Genomic DNA, 17747 nt, shown 5'->3' with positions numbered 1-17747 from the left:
GAAAGCGCTTACAAGTGGTAAATAAATCTTTTTCTTGGTGCTACTTTTCTGGTTTCCAGCCTAGCGTGCTTTTTTTTTTGGATTTTTTTGAATTGTGTTTGGTACTTGGTTTACTGTGGTAAGGTTGAAGTGGGTTCGGTTGAACCCACTTCAGTCGAAGTCCCGGAAGCCAGAAATCGACAATGTCAAATCCGACATTGTCGAAGTATGAATCTCACCCTTATCTCAACCCATGTTAAAGCCCTTTCCGAGGTCGAAGCTGAGTCATATTTCGACAATGTCGGGATTCGACACTGTCGCTTTCACGGATGTGGGTCGATGATCCCATCATTTAATGGGGTCCGGTTTAACCTTACCATAGTAAACCTGTATATAAAAGATGCATAAATAATATGTACATATGCATATACATAGTACCCTAAAAATATTTAACAGTCCTGGATTAGAACTTTGCCATACCAAAAAAAAAGGTTATTACCATGTAAACTTCTGAACAATTTACCTTATATTGAATTATAAGACATATTGAGCCGTACTGATATACACAAGCCTGCAAACACTTCAAATACTTAGTAAAAATAAGCCACAAGAGGTAAACTATTTTATTCCATGATGACTTCAAATTTACCTGAATGCATTAAGGTAATACTTATAAAACAGCTTCCAAAATAGTTCAAGTTCTGCAATTACACAACTAACTTCTAATCTATCCAGAACAAAATGAATCTCCAAAAACCTCTTCCTTTACCCCAGTCAGCTATGCTCACGGTTTTCACACAGTATTCTGCCAAATACATTTGTGTTTCTTACCACTGAATATAACAGCATGAAAAATAAGCATCCTATTCTTTTCATAAAAAAACATTATTTTGGTTGTCTGGCACTGACTGCGAAACTTGTGCAACAAAAAAGGCACAAATTATCAAACAGTATAAAATACTACCTCTCTGTGGCATGACAGCAAGTGCACCTTCTGGACAAAACAATTCATCATTTGTTTTTTTCTTTTTTAAATTTCCACCAGCATTTATTCTCATAATTTCTCAACTGTCAGAGATGTCTGTACAATCTAGCTGCCAATGACAGAAATCCATTAAATTTATAAGTAAGCTGCTTTCAACAATCTCTAGTACTGCCATGGGTTATCCTTGACCTTTTGTATATCTGTTCTGGTTAAGTCGCTAAGTTTAGGGATACTGTTTAGCATTTAATCACCGAAGAATAAGGTTGCCATTTTCTCTCCTTCTCCTTCTGGTTGTCAGGATGCTTAATGCTCCCAGATGAACAGCATGGCAGGGTATGCAGGCTGCCAAAGCTACAATGTAAGCTGAAAAAAAACAAGTATTCTCGGGTCTCCAGCAAAGGACTGAATATTACTGTATCACATTTGTGGTCAAGTACAAATGTAACAGAGTCCCTGATTCCATCCTCCTTAAAAGATAATGATCATTTGGCATCCAATGTTTTCATACAAAACTTAGTCAAAACAGATAATGCATATATGGCCATAAACATGTACTTGTCAGCTTTGCACATCAGGTGGTCCAGTTAATTCACACCCAGTCCACAACTGTGTATAAAGTACTCCAAGACTCAACAAGCACAAAAATAACTACACAAATTACAACTTTTCAACATCCACTGTACAACTTGGTAGAGAGAATGAAACAAAAAGAAAGTCCAACAGGTACTGCAGAAAAGCAGAAAACGGTTTTGCATTTGTGTTATTATTAAAACATAGATTACAGTTTAACATTTGTTGTACTCACCTCAAACTTAAACCATTCGGAGTTCCACTGTGGGTTAAGAGACTTGGGGTACACTTCTGTCTTAAATGTGGTATTGCCAAACTTTACCTGCAAGCAACCAAATACAATGTCAAAAACATGACAGGAGTGACAAATGGCATATTTATAAATTATTTAAATGTGTCATAAGTAGATCTAAAAAGCAAAACAGCTTCTTAACTCATAGGATTAATTAATGCCAATAAAAGAAGGCAGGGTTCCTAGATTTTTCTCAAGAAGCATAATTATTATTTCTAGCATAAGGTAGAAAAATAATCACATGAATTAAGTCCAAAGCCTACATAAATAGCACCTCAAATAGGTAAATAGTACCGTCATCACACAGAAGTAGACAGCTGTGCAAGATGTTACATCACATACAGTTATGCTATAATAGCTAATGGCCATTAAACCATTCTTAGAACATTAACATAGGTATAGAAAATCACAGATCCACCATGTGAAGACAATAAAAGATGCCCTTGCAAGCGGTAACATACAAATTAAGAAGCAAAAAACATAGAGAAGGTACAACCTTAAAATTCTGTTTAAACTGCCCATAAGTAAGGGAATCTGACAAATGCTTGAAAAATGTATTTATTTAACATTTGTTTACTGGGAAAGTCCAACTTGGAACAAAGCCAATTCTCAGAGGAGGCCCCAGGGAGAAATGCTCCAGATGCAAGTCTTTGTGTGCATATGTCTATGAACACACCACAGCTTTATTTCTTCTCATTTTGACTAATCGTCTGGTCACATTAAATCTGACCCAAGCTTCTACTACAGAAGTAAACAGAAGGCTTCTTTGGAGTAATAAAAAATGTTCATAGGTAGGTACTAGGCTATCGGCCCAAGGGCCTACGTCAGCCTAGCCAGCAAGGTTCCATGGCTTACGCTACCCAAGAAAGTTATTTTCCTGTGCCACTGTCGAGCAGAGACACAGAAGTGATCCCCGGAGTGTATTTCCTATTTCCCATCCACTCATCAAGATTTTTCTTGAAGAGTGCTAATGAAGAACTTTGCTTGGCATAGATGGGTAGCTTGTTCCAGAGTATAGGAAGTCTCTGGGACAGGAATCTATCCCTCCAGTGTGTCCTGTTTATTGTGGTGACAAGGTTTAGGTCCCGAGAGTGTGTAGCTCAGAGGGATTGGGATTTCTTTAGGTGTAGCATGTCCAACAGCTCTGGGTTTGACACAGCTTTATATGTTAGGCAGAGATCACCTCGGAGTACCCGATATGCTACGGAGTAAAGCTGGAGTTTTTTGAGGCGGTCAGTGTAGGGCATTTGTTTGAGGCCAGTAATCCTCTGTGAGGTACTTCTGTGGCCTTTCCAGCTGCTGCAGAGGTCTTGTGAGGTACATTCCAAAAGGGGTATTGTACTCTATAATGGGTCTAATGAGTGACGAGTAGAGGGGAGCAATGACCTCTTTTTTCCTGGATGAGAACCCTTTTATGATGAGGCGTGCCACGTAGAAGGACTTCCTGACTACTGTGGCGATGTGACTATCAAAGGAGAGACTACTGACCACCTGGGTCCCCAGGTCTCTTATCATGCATTCGGTGTTAAGTAGATTGCTGCCTATGTAAAGTCAAAGAACAGCGAAAAACAACTATTAAGTACAGTCCATAAAAAGAGAATTTTGCTGTAGTGGGTGATATGATTCAAAAAGGAACTTCACAACTCAAAAAGGAACTATTTATTAGGTACATCCCTCCTGACCAATCAAACACATTATGCAATCAAGACAATTAAAATAAAAATGTTCAGCACTAGTCAGTTTTTCCTTGTACATGAATACTTTTTAGTTTGTTTTTTAGGTTGTTTTTACTGAGAGCATTGAGCACTTTAATGGACTAGTATTGTCTAATTTTAATTGTCTTGACTGCATAATGTGTTTGATTGGTCAGGAGGGATATATAATCCTGAGGTGAATGTTATATTGTGTTCTGAAAAAGTCTACTATGTTAGATGAAAGCGCTTAACCGGTGTGTTGATGTACCTAATAAATAGTTGCATTTTGAGTTGTGAAGTTCCTTTTTGAATCGTATCACCCACTACAGCGAAATTCTTTTCTCGTGGACTGTACTTATTAGACTGCTGCCTATGTTGTAGTTCATGGGTACAGAGTTTTTACAAAAGGGGATGACACTGCACTTTTTGACATTGAGCTTGAGGCCAGGCTCTGACACCAGGCATCTGTCTCAATGAGGCCCTTCTGTAGGATGTCCACATCATTTGGGGACTTGACTATGGATCCTAGTTTGCAGTCATCTGCGAACTTCGTTAGCCAGAGGCCTTCTGTGTTAGCCTGTACTTCAGAGAAGTAGATACCAAACAGGAGAGGTCCCAGGACGGAACCCTGTGGTACTCCACTTGTCACTGCTTTGAGGTCAGATTTGGAGTCCGCAACTTTTACAGTGTGGACTCTGTCAGTGAGCCAGTTGGCAACCCATCTTGTGATGTAGGGATTTATACCTAGTTTAGTGAGTTTAGCTATAATTCCAGAATGGGGGATGGTGTTGAAAGCCTTGGCGATGTTAAGATAGGCTGTGTGAACCACCTTACCCTCATCCACGGTTTTGGTGACTGCCTCAAAGAAGTCGATCAGGTTCAGGAGGCATGATCTGCCTTTCACAAACCCGAACTGGGTGGGATCCAGAGTTTGGAGGTTACCAATGCCTTTGTTTATGAGTTCCATGATGATACGTTCCATGGCCTTGCAGACCAGGCTCGTCAGGCTAATAGGTCGATAGTTCCCGGGATCAGTGGTGAGATGAGATCAGATATGAGTACCAAGCAGGAAATTATACCATTCACAATCATATTTTTAACTAATAAAGCATTTCTAGGTAATTCGACAAAGAAAACCAAATTTTTATTTAGTTTATTTATTTGACATTTCTTTACTGGGAAAGTCCGACTGGGTCACAGAACCTGTTTTCAGCAGAGGCCCGGGGAGAAAAGTTCCACATACAAGGATATCAGAAAATCCAGTAAGCAGAATTAAACAGTTAACTTAAGTGTACAACACAGTCGGAAACATCTTTACAATGTACAGCTAATTAATGCTTACAAGAATTGACATGTGGTTTACATATTGGTTTTCAAAACAAATAGTACACCTAATGAGTAGCTCAAAAATCAACATGTGGTTTACATATTATTTTCCAGTACAATATTTTTTGTGAAAGATGTATTTATCTGGAACATGTAGATAGGAGCATATATACACAGTCTTAGAATATATATAGAAATTTGTGGGAGTCTGAGATAAGGAATTAAGTTTCAGTTACCAGCACGGACTGGATGAGATGAGTCTAGGCTTGTCATGCATGTAAGTGAATATTATGTTTGTTGTGAGTGTAATGAAGCCACTGTAAATTTATACCAGAAGGCGTTCCAAATTGTTTGGAAGTGAGAGTAATAGCAGAGATAGTGGGAGTTATGATAGATTCAAAAACAGTTTAGAAAGAGATAGGGGTGACTGAAAGAGTAAGTGGTAGGACTTGGAAGGTAAAGTGGGGTTTCTAGGTTAGAAAAGGAAAGATAGGAAAGAAAAGAAGGAAAGAGAAAAACAGGGGAGGGGGCAGGTGCTGTAGTTATGTAGAGGGATGTTAACCTGGAGTTGGACATGTGCAGAGCAGTGTGTTATTTAGGAGTTCTTTTAAGGAGGCTTTTGAAGAATGCCAGGTTTGGGACTGATCTGATGGCTAGGGGTAGGGAGTTCCATAGTCTTGAGATGGAGTAGGAGTATAGACAGTGGCCAGGTCATTTTGAAGGTTTAGAGATTTCTAGCAGGATTCTGTCCTCTCATCTTAGTGATCTGTTAGGTATATAGGGTTTGACTAGCTTGCCTAAAACAGAACAAGCTGTGGGTTTATAAATTAAGTTGTGTATAACAGATAACTGGCTATGTGCCAGTTGGTTGGGGAGCTCCAGCCAGTTGAGTTCATGTAGTGGTTTAAAGTGGTGCATGTGGAATTTGGTTTTTGTGGCGAACTTTGCGATCTTATTGTAGCATTGTTCCAATTTAGACTTAAGAATAGTTTTGGAGGTTGATGAGTATAGCACAGAAGAACGGGGAGATGTAACCACAACAAAACCAGAGTCAGCTTGTAATTATTTATTCCAAAAATTGGAAAAAACTTAGCCATAGTAATTTTTATTAAACTGAATCTGGAATGTCACTGGCTTTAAGGTTCCATAATTTTACCATTTCTGCTTTACATATTTAAGCAATAACCGATGACGTGGTGTGGTATATTGAAGATTTACCCACGGTTGGTGTGGTTTAATCACAAGGGTGAAGCCCGAGTGATTAAACAAAAGGCAACTGTGAGTAAATCTTCAATATACCACAACCACGGAGTCGGTTATTGCTATTATACAATGACATTATTTAAGAAAAAAAAAAACCTTACTTTTCTTAAATAATGTCTTTGTGTAACGGCGGATTGCTGTTCGTCTGCTGGTTGTGGTATACTGCTTTTGCGTTTTGATGTGCTGCACACGCGTATGGGATTTGTGTTCCCATGTATACCCAGTACATCAATTCTTTGAAACGGAAGCAACGGAGAAAAGAAAGTCTCCACTGCTCCGTTTTCTCTCTCTCTTTTTTTTTTATTGTACAAATAAAAAAAAGTTTTGGGGCAGTTTATACCAAGTGAAAAAAGTCCGGGCAACTGGACCTTTTTTCACTGGTATATTGTGGGATTTACAACGGGCACGCTGGTTGGGCTGGCCAATCAGCAGGAACATTTTTGAATATTAATTGGGAGACATTGTATAATAAAGTATTCCCACATTAGATGATGCAGGCAAATTTTATTTATTATTAAGAACTCTAGCATTTCAAGAGGTGTGTTATTAATTGTAATATCTGAATCATTTAAGAGTGGGTACATCAACAGATGACCTTTAAACAGTTCTATTTTTTTTTAAACAATTATGGGAGTCAATTATTGCTGGCTTAAAATAATGGATGTTTACAGAAGATACACAAGGATTTTTCTATAAAAGGGAGACACTTCACTGAGATACTCAACACCTTTATGAGCAATCTGATAGTATACAGAAAAGGTTGTTGCTGGAGCCTATAGTAAAATGAGCAATCTGACAGTATCCAGAAAATGTTGTTGCTGGAGCCTATAGTAAAATGAGCAATCTGACAGTATCCAGAAAAGGTTGTTGCTGGAGCCTATAGTAAAATGAGCAATCTGACAGTATCCAGAAAATGTTGTTGCTGGAGCCTATAGTAAAATGCCCAGAAATAGTAAAGATTCTACCTAGTCTAGAGACCATATTAAAAAGCAACAGGAATATATTAAGGCATATTAAGTTCACCCTTTAACTATGATCTGAAAAACTGTTCAAGATGGCTTTGAGGTTGCTTTTATTCCACAGAAACTTTGCAATTATTTTGTCAAAGAATTTGAAGAATTCATCTGAAATATGAGAAACTGAATTACAAAACACAAAATAACCCAGGAAGCTAGTCACGTTAGCAAAAGAAACTCTAGCAAGCAAGCTAAATCTATTTCATGTACTCCAATATATCTTGTTTTCAATTGTTTGGTTAAAGACTATGTAAAAGAAAATACACACAGCAAGCTTGTTGTTAACTCCTAAATAATTAAGCTAAATGAGTCAAAAATTAAGCAATTTGTTCATGGCACTTGAAAAGAAAGAAGTTACTACACTTGATCTTAGCCAAAAGGCCGAGAAGCTAGATCAGGATTTAAATGAAAAACCATAACACGCAAACTGAAACAGACCTATTGAAATGCCAGAAAGACCTTTTCTTGACTCAAAATAATAAATTATCATTCCATGAAACTAAAATACTTGCAAAATATGCTAATCATATACAAACGCCATCTCGGGCACTAGCAAGAATCATCAATCAGTCGAGGTCACCCTCTCATATTCCTGAAATATCCTTTAAGAATAAAACCTTTACGAAAACTGAAGATACTATCAACATTTTTGAATTGATATACTCACAAATTTATGGAGAACAAAAAAACTCACTCTTAAATGAAAATAATAGTGAATTTCTACAAAAACTTAACTTTCCGAAAATTGATGAGAAATTACAGAAAGATCTAATAAAACCAATATCCACTGAAGAAATAATATCAACAATTAAAAAACTGAAACCACACAAATCTCCTGGCCCAGATGGTCTTACCGCGGAATTTTACAAAACGTTCTGCAATATTACCGCACAAATTCTATCGCACACATTAAATTATATAATAAACAATAAAATTAATGATGTTCATTTTAATGCATCCAAAACTATTTTCATACCCAAAGAAAAGACGGATCTTCAGAACCCAGATAACTATAGACCTATATCACTCCTAAATATTGATACGAAAATTCTGACATCTATTTTGGCCAATAGACTGAAGAAAATTTCGAATATAATTATATCTAATGAACAATCTGGCTTTTTAACATCTAGGCAATCCAGTGATAATACTTTAACACTACACACATTAATATCATATGCTAATCAAAAGAATCTAAACATGTATGCACTCATTATAGATGCCCAGAAGGCCTTTGATAGAGTCAGCATACATTTTCTATTTCAGATCTTACCCTACTTTAATATACCCCAAGAATTTATCCTAACTTTAAAAACACTATACAAAAACCCATATACAACATTATATATAAATAAAATGTGGTGGTAACAGAATTCAAATCAGAAATGGAACCCGACAAGGATGTCCTCTATCTCCTCTACTATTTAACCTATATCTAGAACCCTTATTCTTAAACATTAAACAAAATATATATCATAATGCCCAAGTAATTTATGGCACAAGAATATCTATGTCAGCCTTTGCCGATGACCTCAACATATATTGTACAACACCAATCTCAGACACCAAAAAATACTATCTGCTATTGAAGACTTTGCAGTAATATCAAACTGCAATAAACCTTAAAAAAAACAACATCTTTTCTTTAAGAACTCCGAAACCTTTTTCACTTTTACCATTGATAGGCCAACTAAAATCTGAGGAAAAGATCAAATATTTAGGAATAACATTTTCTACAGATAATAATTTTTTTTATCTTAATAATATTAAACAAAATTGGTAGCACATTTTATGTGACCTAAAGAGGTGGGAAAATCTGAAATTACCACCACTAGCAAAAGTTTCAATCATTAAAATGAATATCTTGCCCAGATTACTATACATTTGTATGTCTTCACAGTTGAGAATACCCCCAAAATTTTTTAAACAAATGCACACTGAACTCGCTACATTTATATGGGAACCAAAAAAAAGTAGAATATCATATGATAACTGATGACCCCGAAAAGCAAAGGTGGTTTAGATCTACCTAACTTTGAAAATTACTACTTAATCATAAATGCCAACAGAACTCTAAGAATTGCAAATTATGACATACAAAGTAATAACTGGTCCCCACACTGGTTAAGACTATGTTTTAAACACATTGAACGCCTGAATATAAATCCCAAAGCACTACCCTTTTTAAACAGAGGCAACTATAAAACATATAATCTAATGGAACCCATCAGAAATTATATAACATTAATGCAAAATCTTTTCAGATCAGTAAATCTCTTCCAACACATGATGATCCTACAACCCTTCCACAAAAATCCTAACTTGAAAATTAATAATCAGCTAATAGACCTGAAAAAAATCCCACTCATAATTAACTTAACATTTCAAGATATATATCCATATTTAAATTCCTCCGCTCGTGAATTAAGACATCAACTGGGCCTTCCTAAATCATATCTACTGATCTTGAGAGAGATTAAGGAAATCTCTAAAAGCTACTTTCAAAATATAACCATTAATAAAGATGATTTAATGAAATGTATCTCACTAAATCAAGCCCTTCTACAAAGTAGCAAATTTATAACATGTTCATACAAATTGATAAAAGACATCAAATATCAAGATCATCTACTACTGTCTAATTACTGGAAAAAAAATACCACTGATCGAGGAAAATAAAATAACACAAGCATTCAATCTAACGGTAAAATCCATTTCCCTTCAAAAATTAACATTTACCCAACTCATGATATTCAATAATGCATACTATACACGCCTTAGCTTGCATAAATTCAACCCAAAAAACTCTCCCAAGTGCCCACATTGTAAAGATGAAACTGCTGACCTTTTGCATATGTTCTGGAGCTGCAAATGTATATTTAAACTTTGGAACTCCCTGAAACTACAACTACAAAAGATGGGATACCAGTCATCAACACTTACTTGGGAATTTACAATATTACATATCCCCCCAACTAACTTATCCAAAACCAAATAGACATCCTCATCAATATTTTTCTACTAATGAAACTCTACATAGCTACTAACTGGTTGACTCCATCCAAAACTTCTTGGGAAAATTTTAGGATCTGAGCAATAAAGCACATATTAGCCCACAAATGCATAATACACAAACAAAACAAAAATCCTTCCAACCTGAAATTATGGGAACAAATGTTCAATATTATACCAGCATAAAACATCGAATCTGAAACAAGCCTACAATGTACACAACAAAAAACATAACATTATTTGGAACTATATTATTTTAAGTTACAAACCCTGGAGAAAACAACCTCATCATCTACTTTTAAGAGAGAATATGGAAGCATTCATGTAAATAGTGTAAATATGTTTTAAGAATACTGCTTTGAATGCTGTATGAGCAACACCTGTGTTTTCTCTTGTGAATGTTTTGTAATGGAAAAAGAAAACAATAAAAATATTATTGAAAAAAAAAAAAAAGAAAAGAAAGAAGTTGATTTTTCATCATTTAGCTTGCAATTTGAAGAATTACTATAATCTCTGATTACTTGAAACAGTTAAGGAACAGATTTAGCCAGATTTTGGAAACAGAGGAGGATGTCATCTACAAGTGAGATAATGTAGATGCTTTGATTAAAGAAGTTAATTTCTAAAGGTCTGAAGTCCAGAAGAATTCTAAACGACAAATTTTCCAAGAATAAGATAAATATAGGGAGACAAAAGACAACATTGTCTAGTATTTGAAGAAATCTTTATAGAAGACGAACATCTCCATTTACTGGTAAACAAGTAGAGGATGAATTCTATGGAATCATAATGGCTTAGTTCCAACTGCCTGAAAAGGCATTTTGTTAAGACTTCTAATACAAAAGAAATATAACCCATGTTGACTGTCGTGGTTCAAATCATTATACAGAATTATTTACAATACAATGATGTTGTCATGGGTCTGCCTAGATTCCAATAAAGTACACTGGAATTCTGAGATAATCTGTTTAGCAACAATATAAAATTCTATAAACAATATCATTGAGTATGTCAGTTGATCAGTAACACGGGATGAAGTATTTTAATTAATCTAGACTCTCTACTTAGTATAAAGATAAAAAATATTCTTGACTGAGTCACACAGCTGTCATGTGTACCGTTATTTTTAATATAATTACAGAAACAGATTTTTTTTTAACTGTTTTGAAAAAAAGAATCAAAGAAAAAACATGAGGTCCGAGAGGCTTACTTAACTTAAGATGCGATACAGCCTCTAGAACTTCTGCCAGTGTTATATCTGAGCCAAAGTTCAAAATAAATTTTTGTGTAAGCACATTTTACGAGAATCTAGTCAAAAAATAAATAATATTCTTAGGAAAATTTTAGAGAAATAAATTTCAATGCATTCTATAAAACGTATTAAGAATATCTTCTGGTTGTGCATAAATATTGCCATCTTTTATTATTGACAAAAATCAGGCAATTTCCCTAGACTTGTTAAACTGGAACTGTGTAACACTTGAAGATGATGAAATAAAAATAAACAGTTATGCAAGTAATTCCACTAAGCAGGACCTGCGAGTTTATAATGTGGCCAACTTACAAAGTTTTATGCTACTGAGAGGTTACCATCTTTAGTTATCTGCAACAATTAAACATAAAGGTAACCTCATGCTAAATAAACCTGCAATGATTTATGTCGTGTCTCCCCCCATCCCCACCCCCGTGTGTGCAAAGACTGCAGGCAGCCCATGGTCTCATTCAATGCCCACTTGCTAGCCGTTTATTTGCATTCCAAAGCCAAAAATGTCTGAGAGTGGAATCTACACTGACTATAATATATGGAGGGGGTCCTGTTTTTTTTTCCTTATCATCTGGCATCCTAGGTGCTAATGTGAACAGCCCCAAACATTAACAAACCTAAGAGTTCTTGCTTATTCAATAAACTTGTGAGATCAGTCCCACAAATATTAAGATGGTGTTACTGATAAATCGACAAGACAGGGAGAAGTTTCACTACAGCAGGGAAGGGTCATAAACCCTCATTCTAGTACAGGCAAGCAGGATAAGGGCAACATCTTTCTATTGAACACAAAATGAATGCAGGTAAAGGGCAAATGTTCTGCCACCCTGTGGTCAATCCAGTTAGTAGCCTTTATTTACAATTAACACAGACCAAAGTGTCAGAGCACAGTACAGAACTCAAACAGCTAATAAAGGAGCAAAACAATTTAACTGTTTTAATACACACAAACCAATTTTGCATCCCACCCCCACACTTAAATTCAGATGTTTTTGTCTTTACTGTACTTCCTTTGCTAAACCTAGAAATGGTCCACCTGGATCAAAGTTAAACCTCCATTAAATAATGAAATAAAAATTGTGAAAGCAAAAGACTGACGACATTTCTGACAGAAGACAGCATGAAAGGAGCACTGGTACAATTCAATAACAAAGTCCCCCTCTTAAAAACTTTAGACAAGGGAACTCTCTTCCATAAACCTAGCAGACGTAATTCAAGATATGGTTGCTAGTTCTTAAGACTGGCAACTTCATATTGGGAAGACAGTTTTTTTTTTTTCTAATGTTGTAATATAGAAATGGACTAAGAGAACATTAGGCACAATCAAATCACTGCATATATACAACAATATCATCTCCTCTGCAAAAAAAAAACACCGTTTTAGTCAGGCACGATACCATGACTGCTGTACATTGCCTAACTGATGAACTCCTAACATGAACAAAGGAAACCTCACCGAAGCATTCTTCCACAGACCTCACCAAAGCTTCCGATCTAATACAACACACTCTTCTATTTGACAATGTAACAAATTGGCATCAGTGACAGAGCTAAACTATAGTGTATAAAGACGTCATCACAAATAAGTACTTTACAGTGAAAACAGGCTTCTCCATCTCTGAGGCAGTAGAACAACAAAAAAAGGACCCCAAGACTATCTACACTAGCTCTGTTATTCTTCTCGATTTTTATCAATAAACCCACTTATGACCATACACAGATACTGCTGATGCTCTATGCAGAAGACATTGCCATCTTTCGATCCAACAAATTTCACACTTGAATACAAGTGCAACTACCAGATGACATACAAACTCTTAATCGGTGGTTAATGCAACACAATGTACTACTCAACCCATCAAATACTAAATCTATGTTGTTTGGCAAACATAAAAAACGGGTCTATTTTACGACCTCGAAAGTTTAATAGCTCGAATGCATATGGCTCGAACCATATGCATTGAACTATTAAACAAATCGAATTCCAAAAAAAAAAAAAAATACACACAAAAAAATTTAAACTAGTGTAAGTAGGGGGGGCAAGCCCCCCTGCACCCCCAAATCCCCCACTACTTAAATATACCATTCTCCGTGATCGCACTACATTGAAGTAAACGGAAATCTCCACCTATGGAGATTTCCGTTTACATTTTCGATGTTTTGCACTTTTGGTGTACTTGTGTCGAGAATATTGTATTCAATATTCGGACTTCGAGCAAATAAAGTAGACCCTAAAAAATAGCCAAAACACCCAAATCTCTTACTAATAAAAACATAAGACAACAACAGAAACTGCTAGCACACTCAAAAATCTAGGAATATGGTTTGACCGATCCCTTAGTTTCCAATCCAACACAGAAAAAAAGATGAAGAAAACTCAACTCTCTCCTGTTCTAGACCTACAACATATTTCTCTACTATCAAGCCCAGCTGGAGCTGCAACTGGCAAAGGAATGCTCATATCTCAACTTGAATGTAAACTTCCCCAACAGCTACAACTTCCAAAAAAAATACATCCACCTTATAGATCATCTGTAATAAAGTCTACTGTTTGTCAAACTTTTCTTACACCCCTAAAAAAAAATTGCCCAACTGACTCTCTCAAAAGATAAATGGCTCCCAATTCAACAAAGAGCAACCCTCTTACTGGGCTATCTACTACATAAAACAATCTTCCTCCTCACAAATAAACTCACCACTAAAACCTACTCGTACAATTGCACAAATATTTCTCAGGCTATCCCTACCCTACAAGCACGAAAAACTAAAATATACTGCAGAGACCACACATTTCCACTCTTGCTCCTAAGCTATGGGACTCCCTTCCCAATGCTCTGAAAGGCCTCCAATCCTGTCCTGACCTCTCAGAACACCTCCTTACTCAAGCACTGTGTAAATGCCAACAACCAGGCCATGTTACATTAAAACAACACTGCTAATTTCTCTATTAACTTATCTTGATCACCTGCCTCCATTTGGATATAATGTTAATTTGCCTGCACTCTCCCTCTCTCTTGCCCTACATTCTCCACTACTGGATGAGCATCAGTTCATTCAAGACAGTGGTCACACAAATTTGACAAGCATATACTGAAACAGCACACAATGAAATATTTGAAATTTATTTGTTCTCAGAACTGTGTCATTACAATATCTGTTTTGTATAAAACACTCCACTACACAAGAAAGATACCTGATGTGATAGCATCACCCTGGCTATGCCTACAAATGGTCCAATGACATCAGTGCACTACCTAGGTAAAAGTACATAAATAAATAAATTAAATCATACAGAGTACTTGATAATGCCTTTTAGCTGGAGCCCGCCACCCACCCACACCACATACAACTACAATAAAGTACACCTACCTAGCTATCCTGTAGTTCACAGTTTGGAATTCTGCCCACATTTTTTCACAGCTAGACAAAAACTCAAGTCTGCAGTGCAACAAAGACAAATGAGTGTGCAAAGTATGTGTTCACTTAAAGCAACTCAACTGTTGTTTGTCTGTTTGTTTCTAAAAGTGACAATTCCTACAAATGCATTGCTTGACTTGTTTATCAACATTCATCCACCTTTGAAGCTCCATCAGGTCAGTATTAACAGGGTTAAGGATAGTGCATAGATAGTTGTGTATGTGGGGTTTAGTGTAGGGTTAGAAGTTTGGTTTTGGTGCTTTACTTTAGGGTTAGGAGTAGGGTTTGGTTAGTTTATGTATGTGGTTTATTTATTTTGTTTGGGTACGTATTATGTAGCAGGTGGTGGGGTTGGCCGACTATGACCATTCGATGTTTTAAATTTTGCGGTTTAGTGCGTTCGGTCTATTTGTGGTTCGATTAATATGTGTCGCTCTTGGTATTCACTGAAATTAATTTTCTCTGAACTGATATAGACCCACATAGAACAGATGCAAAATTTTTTGAACAATGATAAGACTTTTACTATGATTGAATTTAATGATGTGAAGAAATGCATTAGTAATATAAATATAGCAATTTATGGAATGCAACTACAGGATGAAATTACTTTAGAATTGTTTAATTTTTTCACTGTCCCTTGACCAATAACCCCCTTCATATATGGGCTACCTAAACTGCATAAGTCAACAGAAGACCCCCCCATGAGACCGAAAGTCGCTGGAATATATATGCAAAATGTTTTGAGTAAATACTTATGCAAATGTAAGACCTATTTGAAAGATTCTGCTGATTTTTTGAAACAACTAGCTGTTTGGTTCCAAGAATATCAGAATACTGATTTCTGGTTTGTATGTTTAAATATAAATTATCTGTTTACAGTGATTCCCCAATCACTATGGTATAGAAGCAATACAGGAATTTCTAAATGTAGAAACTGAATCAACACACAGAAAAATAGAAAATATCTGCTCCATTGCTGAAATAATTTTGAATAACAACACAGTTTTGTTTAATGAGAAGCCTAAGTTACAAACATCTGGTATGGCCATGGGTATGCCCATGGCCAATACCTATGCAAACCTGGTATTGAATTACTGGGAAAAATCAATATATTTATAATGAAGTTGGGTTTATTAATTCAAATGTACTCTTCTATAAGCATTTTGTTGATGACTGCTTTTTGCTGTGGAAAGGTGATGCAATGGAGTTAAAGAACTTTGTGAGATAGTTAAATGAATGTACAGAATTTTTGCACTTTACAATGGAATGTTCTAGGAACAGTATTAATTACTTAGATATGAAGGTAGAGAAAAAAAGATGGAGCTATTAGAACGAGTATTTATAAAAAAGAAGTTCAAACTAATAGATACACACGTATAGATAGCATGCATGCTCCTCATGTTTTTAAAGGAATAGTGAAAAGTCAGCTATGTAGAGTAAGTAGAATAAATACTGACGATGAAACAAATAAAGTGCAAATGGATGAGATGATCACAGAATTTATGGAAAGGGGATACCCATTAAATATGGTACAAAAAATAAGGGTTGAAGCAGTCAGTTGATTTTATAGAAAATAATAGTTGTAAGACCTTGAAGTTAAGATATATACTTCCATATAATAACAGGACGCAAGATATAGAAAGAAAAATTAAAAAAATATTGGAGCATTCTATTGACTATGCCAGAAACGAGAGAGATAGTAGATGAAATTCCTAGGTTCACATATAGAAATGAAAGGAACCTAAAAAGCAGGTTGTGTTACAAGGAACTATTATTGAATAAATCTAAGAAAATGAAGAAGGGTACCTTTCCATGTTTAAATTGTAGTTGCTGTAAGAATAGAATTAATGAACCTACATTTATCCATCCTGTTAATAATAATAATGATATATTTGATGAACAAGCATACTGTTATACATCAAATTTAGTATACCTGACAACCTGTGTGACTTGTTCTGCTTTTACATAGGAAAAAGTACAAGAATATTAAAGGAACGTATTATTGAACATAGGTCAGCTATTAGGAGAAAAGTAGAGACAAATGCTCTGGCAAAGCATATTATGAGTGAAAGTGATATACATGAGTTTAAGTTTAGGATAGTAAAAATAGTGAATAAAAACATAAGGGGGAGATATAAATAATAAGCTTGAAAATATGGAACTAAAATGGATTTCAGAACTGAATGCAGAAAACCTTCCTGGTTTAAATGGGAAAGCGAGTATAAAATCAGTTTTACAAAGGAAACAAATGGTAGTACATTGAATAATTAACTAGTTTTATTGTTTTTTAATTGTGATTGGTTGGCTGTGCCATGTGTTTTATATTTAAATATGTGAAATTGAACGCAATTTTATACACTGATGAAGGGGTAACCCGAAAGCTTTGTACTGTTGTTGTGTTTGCATTAAATTAGTGAAACGTTTCTGCTGTTCATTTTTATTTTAACATATCTAGAAAGAACACATTGCATTTACATGGAAATGTCTCTCCTGTAGTTCATAACATACAGTATCATAACATTCTTGCCCAAATGTGAAATTATGATAACTCTCTGACAAAAACATAAAGAGAGAGACTGATAATAGGTGGCATTAATTCTAGTGTACTCTTCTCAGGGGGGCAGAGGGATTTTCAGGCTAGGGTCCATGGTAAAGAATGGGGTCTAAAGTCCTGGCATGAAGAATGGACAAACAATGGCATGTCATCCATGAAGAAGGTGGTGAGGGCGGGAGATATTTGCATGCACACGTGTACATGTAAGTGCATGCCCATTTGCTGCCATGCATATATGTACTTCACAGATGTCTCGGCACATAAGGCATATGGGCAAGATTATAGGTAGATCAAACATAAGACAATGCTGAACCAGACAGCTTTAGCTCAACAAATTAAGTGCAGATATACACCATCTGCTCATTTATTTTA

At 35.7% G+C, this 17747-nt stretch overlaps 1 protein-coding gene and 1 pseudogene across 25 annotated transcripts in view; both read right to left on the bottom strand.

Moving 5' to 3' along the window:
• Positions 1-17747, bottom strand: part of C2CD5 (C2 calcium dependent domain containing 5) — a 1731257-nt gene that overhangs the window by 1679117 nt on the left and 34393 nt on the right. For all 25 annotated transcript variants that reach the window (XM_044087723.1, XM_044087713.1, XM_044087716.1 and 22 more), the window contains exon 2: positions 1770-1856. In XM_044087723.1, coding sequence (XP_043943658.1) covers positions 1770-1856 — 87 coding nt within the window. The remainder of the gene's footprint in view (positions 1-1769; positions 1857-17747) is intronic.
• LOC122816008 lies at positions 7342-7518 on the bottom strand (annotated as a pseudogene).

Source organism: Protopterus annectens, chromosome 11.part0 (assembly GCF_019279795.1).
Source record: "Protopterus annectens isolate FY-2018-M chromosome 11.part0, PAN1.0, whole genome shotgun sequence".
Taxonomy (NCBI): Eukaryota; Metazoa; Chordata; order Ceratodontiformes; family Protopteridae; genus Protopterus; species Protopterus annectens.
The sequence above is the reverse complement of the archived record's forward strand: the minus strand, read 5'-3'. Positions and strand labels throughout refer to the sequence as shown.